General features: G+C 37.8%; 1 protein-coding gene across 2 annotated transcripts; it reads right to left on the reverse strand.

The window, feature by feature from the left end:
- Positions 1 to 3,397: 3,397 nt before the first annotated feature.
- Positions 3,398 to 6,670, reverse strand: LOC149258884 (pentatricopeptide repeat-containing protein At4g33170-like). 2 transcript variants are annotated; one of them, XM_089416640.1, is made up of 2 exons: positions 6,324 to 6,508; positions 3,398 to 6,163 (listed from the first exon to the last, which is right to left on the reverse strand). In XM_089416640.1, the coding sequence occupies exons 1-2, from the start codon at positions 6,358 to 6,360 to the stop codon at positions 4,056 to 4,058; spliced, it is 2,145 nt and encodes a 714-aa protein (XP_089272766.1). In that variant the 5' UTR covers positions 6,361 to 6,508; the 3' UTR covers positions 3,398 to 4,055. The 2 variants fall into 2 exon arrangements, with proteins under 2 accessions (XP_089272766.1, XP_089272758.1); XM_089416632.1 differs by having other exon boundaries at positions 3,398 to 6,670.
- Between the last annotated feature and the right edge of the window lie 244 nt (positions 6,671 to 6,914).

The raw sequence follows: 6,914 nt of genomic DNA on the forward strand, positions 1-6,914 counted from the left end.
TTTTTTTAAATTTTGAAGATTGACCCTAAAAAAAATTCATCGTTCCAGTATAATCACTTTTCCGTTTTCAAGCTGTATTTTGCACGAAAATTTCGTTTTCACTAGCATTTTTAAAACATGTTCAAAATTGTCCCTAAAAAAAAACCATCATTTCAGTATACACACTTCTCGTTTTTAGCATTGTTTTTGATGTTTTTTTTGGCGTTTTTTGGCCAGACTTCCCGTTTTGAGTTTATAGTTCCTGCTTCAAAGTTTACATTGTTATTGTCTCTTGTCTCTCTATTTTGTTCATGATATGGTAATTGTCTTGATGAAAAGAACACAATAATAAGTACAAGAAAAGAGGAGATTCTAATTAAGATTCAAAAGACTATCACAAGCAGTTATCATTAACAGAGAAATCACTTAACCATTGATGCCCTAGATTCTTCAACAGTTAGTAGTTCTTCCCAATGGATCATATCAGCAACCTCACGAAAGGCCTATTTCTTACAAAATTGGAAATAAAAAATATGAAATAAAAAGGGATATCACTTTTAATATTAGTTATGCACTATTGTTACCATCATTAAATGTTGTTTTTGTTGTTCAAATACCTAGTTTATGAAGAAACATACAAGTGTTGCCTATTTACCACATTTATTACTTACTTTGATTCTTCTTTAGGAACTAAATAGTGTGCCTCCAATGCAATACTGTCTTAATTCATTGCAACAAAGTTTGGATATATATATATATATATATAAGATTAACTAATTGATTTTAAAATAGCTAGCCTTTTGGACAAGGTACATAGGCCTTGGACTTGCCTTTAATGACATCCCCTCTAAATAAGTGGCTAATGAGATTTTGGTAGATAATTGTCAATCACTTCTACCAATTTATTAGTATTTTCCTTCACGCAAGTTTTATCAATATGTTGTTCTAGAAGGCAATTTTATGGACCATTTTATGTAAAATTAACAATATAGTGTGTTGCCTATAAATTGTAGCAATGTTGTACAAAGTATACTAATCCAATGGTTATGTATTAGTCCTAGACAAAATGAAAGTAGAATATGAAAACCGTATCATAGATTTACTCTACAAACTTCAAACCCTCATTTATTCATATAAAAAGAAAGATAGCAAAGAATCTACAGAAATAGGAACGAACAAACATTTTGAAAGAACGTAGAAAATGAATGAGTAAACTTGTTGAAGATGTGGCTCCAAAGCCTCATCCTTGGAGGGTGTTTTACTTCCTTGATGTTTGCAGATAACCTCCTTAGTTGAGTCAACAACTAGCACGAAAATCCAAACCAGTATCAATAGGAAGTTCTCAAGATCTCTAGTGTGATTTTTGCAGCACATATATATTATGGATGGATGAATCTACTTTGGATGGATGAATCGATGGAGTAACCTCAAGCCTTCATTTATAAAGAAAATAGTGGAAATTTAATTTACATACTACTACTTACATTGCATTATTAGACCAGAAAACCCATCTTTTCATGTTCATAATGTAGGTACATCACAAATAAAGTAAAAATCAACCCAAAACACTTCAAAAGGATGCACAAACCTATACATATGCATCCTCATGCAATCATTATGCTTCAACTTGGACTCACACCCTCAAGTTCGTTTTGGTTTTCAAAAAACGTTAGAGGGAGTTTCTAGTAGGCGACAACTCTTTACAACTTAATCCATTATCGAACTATTCAATATTTGTTTACAACTATTATAATATCTTGGTGCTTACTCTTTGCACTTTTTTGTTATACCAACTGATTATTTCTTCTTTGTAGGCCTATGCATGTCGATGTTGAATTAACTTGGCTGATCTTAATAACATATCTGCACTTCACAGCATGGACCCAGTTTAGGTCAGGACAGATGAAAGCTTCGTTTGATTATTATGATTGAAATTGTTCAATATGAGATCTCCATACCCCACAACTTAAGTCATCTCCAAAATCCAACTGCCACAATGCATTTCTTGAAATGCACACAACAAGCAGATCTCGCACCACCTACAAATCTCTCTTTCTACTATCATCCAAGCAGGCTTCAACTATCATTCACTACACCCTCAACTTAAAATCGTGACAGATTAACTTTGTTTCATGTACAGTTTGGTCACAGATTCTAGTACCAGACGATATCAAGTTTTACAATGTAGCCACAATTAGTCATACCTCAATAGGCATAGCTGGTAGTGAAAAGCCTTATATTATTGCTATTTTCAGTTAATATCATCGGTAGTTTCCAGAAAATAACCGACCACACTTGAAATTATTCTGCAATAATGTGGCACGGTCCACACTAAATGATCCTTGACAACAGGCATATCTGTTGCAAAGTGTGCTTCCCTGCTAGCCATCAAGACTGAGTAGCATGACATATACACCAAATAGTAATAATGACCACCTTTTCTGTCAGGCAGGTAGTAGGCCATGTTTTATCTGTAAAATAGATCTGTCCAACAACGTATAAATCCCTTCCTTCGTAGGTAAGAGCTATATACTGCAACCAATCCATACATTTTATTCTCAACTCAATTCTAACTGCATCTTGGTTTCATTTTACTCCTAGTATTTTATCATGTTTCTGACCATTCTACAACAACTACTTGGAAACCTTGGATACAGGTTCTGTAATCCAAGTCAAAAATTTCGAGGGTTCTTCAAAACTTGACCTTCCATAAGGCTTATATTAGTTACCTCATCATTCATCTGTGTACTGGTGCTCGATAGAATGAATGTCTTTGGCTATAGTGCAGATATACTTGCTCTGTTTCTTGTCTCCCAGGCACCTCATCCAAAGGCCAAAACAAAAGCATGATTAAGCCCTTGTAGAGACCAAAGTAAAAAATGCTGGACATAGCAGCATTTTCTCTTTCCTCAATAATCAGAAACATTGGCATTACAGCAAATTTACCTCTCTCATCCAACATTGGTACCATCCACTGCAGGAATCACAGCAATAGTAAGTATTTGCTAATTTAAGGTCTTGTTTCTTCAACAACCAATGTGGAGTATACATGAGGTGGAATAAGAAATATTCCCACAACATAGTTTTCAGTCAGAATGCACATGAGAGAAGAAATGGATGGGGAGAATCAACGGATTCCTAATCTAAATAAAAAAGATAAAGTACAAAGCTCCCCACTTGTTGCGTAGCCACAGGTTTATTCATCTCATCTGATTATAGTCCACTTTATTAGTCTCATCTCATTATCTATGTATCAAAGCTAAAAGCCAATGCTTCATTTGTAGATCAAGTTCTCCAATAATTATAACAAGAAAAGAAGCTCCCTGCAGAGCCTTAAAAAATCACAATCCAGAACCAAATATTTTCTGATAGTTTGTGACCCATTGAAGTAACACCAAAGCAGCTGAATATTGTCACCAATGACAACACTAAGGGGTCCATGACCCCATAGTGTAGAGTCCACCACCCTTAAATCTAAAGAACTCACCCAGCACACACCTCTTAATAGATCATCAAACTAGGAGCCCACTGATGTTATAATTTCTGAAGAGATCCTTGTTTGACAGTCATTACTGCAATATGAGCATGCAAAGATAAGCCATTTATTAAAAAAGTATCATGTCATTAAGTACAACATAATCTCCTTACCTCATCTTAAACCATGCCCTGGATATATATAACTTTAGTTTGGCATGCTTAATTTATAATCTTGTTACTTCAAAAGTCCCACCACTTCCAGGCAGATTACCCATTCACACCAATGGCATTCTCCTCCCTTCCTCTCACCTGTTTTTACACCTTGTTTCTCTTGCCCATACTTGTCTGATTCAGACATCAATGTCAGTTTCGTACTATGACCACAAATGGCATTCCCCAAACCTTATCTTACCCAGTTTGCATCCTCAACATAAAATTCGTTAAAATAAGATTTTCTTGCTCATACCTATTAGTTGCAAACTCCAGTTTCAGAGGATACCATCTTACACCATGCTGACAGAGCAGAAAAGTATATATGGGCACAATGACGTAAGTTGGCACAAAATTTACCCGACTTACTTTTCTTTTTCCATCTTGAATTACCAATAGTCACCACAAGAACACTGACCATCTTTGAAATGATGGAACCGGTTCACATCCCTGACAACAATTTCTCGCTGAACAATCATAGATATGAATTTAGCAGCAGTGTGGCAATCACCACATACACGAAGGTTTTTTATTATTCGAATAGGTGTCCAAATTGGCGTGCTGATAAGACCAAAAGCGATAGCCAGCTTTTCACTGTGGTAGAGAAGATAAGATTCCTTCTGTTCATGCTCTACATCGCACAGTGCAAAGGTCGTGTCAGGCATGTACCCTGCCATCTTCATCTTCCCTAACAAAATCTCCAACCTTGCATAAATATCCTCCATCTGGGGGTGTGACCTATCTTCTGCTGTAAATACATGCACCCTATTCTTCACCTCAATCCAGCTGCGTCCTGGCTCCTTCTTAACTCCATTTTCTTTCATTTGATTTCTCACCTTTGCTACATCATCCCACCTTCCAGCTGCTGAATAAATGTTAGACAAGAGCACATAAGTTGAAGCCTCTTGTGGCTCAAGCTTGAGAGAAAAACCTGCCGCACGTTCTGCAATCTCTACATTTCCATGGACTCTACATGCACTAAGCAAAGACCGCCACACTACAGGTCCAGGTTCAAATGGAATTTTATAGATAAAGCTCTCTGCATCATAGAGGCGACCAGCTCGCCCAAGAAGATCAACCATACAGGTGTAGTGTTCCACTCTTGGTATGATACCATACGCTTGAGTCATCATCTCAAAAAAGTGGCTACCTTCATCCACTAGGCCTACATGACTGCATGCATAAAGAACACCAATAAAAGTGACATGGGTTGGCTTCATGCCTGCCTGCTTCATTTGTTCAAAGAGTTTAAGGGCCTTCTTGCTCAGTCCGTGTTGAGCATACCCTGTAATCATTGCATTCCATGACACAACATTTCTTTCAGGCAACTTGTCAAAGATCTTAAATGCATCCTCTATTTTCCCACACTTGGAATACATGTCAACAAGAGAACTACCGACAAATATATCAGACTCGAACCCAGTCTTGATGATTGATGCATAGAGATGATTACCATGTTCCATTGCTGCTAGACTGGCACATGTCCTAAGAGCACTAGAAAAGGTAAACTCATCTGGCTTACCGCCTGACCATTGCATATCACGGAAGAACTTCAATGCCTCTGCCCCATAGCCACTCTGGGTGTAACCAGAAATCATTGTAGTCCAAGGAACGACACTTAAATCAGACATGCTGTCAAAGAGTTTACGTGCATTGTCCATGCTCCCACATTTCGAGTACATATCAACAAGACCGTTTCCCAAAAAGACACTAGAATCAAACCCACTCTTTATGATGTGAGCATGAATTTGTAGGCCTTGATCAGCCGTTGCCAAAATGGCGCAGGCAGAGAGCACACTCGCAAACGTAAACACATCTGGTTTCATGGGTATAAGTAGCATTTGGGAAAAGATTTTCAGGGCATCCGCAGCATTCCCATGATGGGCATACCCTGCAATAATTGTGTTGTACGACACAACATTTTGTCTGGTCATTTTTTCAAACACCAGACAGGCATCTTCCATACTCTCACATTTAGCATACATGTCAACAAGAGCACTCCCCACAAACACATCAAGTGCATATCCAAATTTTATTAATTGGGCATGGACAGGCTTACCTTGTTCAAGTATAGCACGGCTTGCACACGCTTTAAGAACACTGGCGAAGGTGAATTGGCTTGGATAGATACCCACCGATTGCATTCGGCAGAAAAGATCTAAAGCCTCCTCGCCAAGCCCATTCTGGGCATACCCTGCAATCATTGCATTCCATGAAACATCATCTCGTTCAGGTGTTTTGTCAAACATAGTGCGTGCATCATGGACAAACCCACATTTAGCATACATATCAATGATGGAACTTCCCACAAAAACATCTAAATCCAATCCAGTCTCTATGATCAGGGCATGTAGACTCATGCCGTGTTCCACGGATGGTATACCAGCACAAGCAGTGAGAGCGCTGGCTACAGTAAAATCGTTAGGTTTCATTGACCCAGCAAGCATTTGCCGAAAGAGCTTCAGGGCTTCTTCCCTGTATCCATTTTGAGCACAACCTGCAATTATCGCACTCCATGAAACCACGTCTCGTAGAGGCATTTCATCAAACACTTTGCGTGCATCTTCAACTATCTTGCATTTAGCATACAGAACTACAAGGCTACTGGCAACAAAAATATTGAACACAAATCCAGACTTGATAATGTAGCCATGTACCTGCCTCCCTTGTTTCACTGCACTTAGAATGGTACATGGTTTAAGAACAGTGGAGAACGTGAACTGGTTCGGCTTGATGCCATATCGATGCATTTGGCAAAATGATTGCAAAGCCTCTTCAGCGAATCCCATTTTAACGTAGTCTGCAATCCTCGAAGTCCATGTTACAACAGCTTGTTGCGATCTTTTGTCAAACATTTCACACGAATTATCTGGATTGTCTCCCTTCGCAGCCAGGTTTAGATGGTTGATCATTCTAAAATTATATAAATTATATGTTTTCACGCCATTTTTAATCCACCGAAGATGAAAAGGGATGAGCTTTGGCTCCATAAGCGCTTACATGTTAAACCTTTCAAATGCGTTATGGAAATATATGATTTTATCCGTTAATCTATGTTGTCATTTACTTTTATTAATCAATAATAAAAAAATCATTAATAGAAATGGTATTCTATTCCTCTTAGATAAAAGGTTAATTATAACCATGGGTAGTGGGTGGTTTTGGCACTATATATGGGATTTAGGTTACAGGTTGTTTAAGGAATATGATTTTATTAGTAGCATAGCCAGAAGCTAGTGAATGGAACA

This window comes from Pinus tabuliformis, chromosome 6, assembly GCF_031772625.1.
Source record: "Pinus tabuliformis cultivar Carrire ecotype Pingquan chromosome 6, CPIR1, whole genome shotgun sequence".
NCBI classification, from domain to species: domain Eukaryota; kingdom Viridiplantae; phylum Streptophyta; class Pinopsida; order Pinales; family Pinaceae; genus Pinus; species Pinus tabuliformis.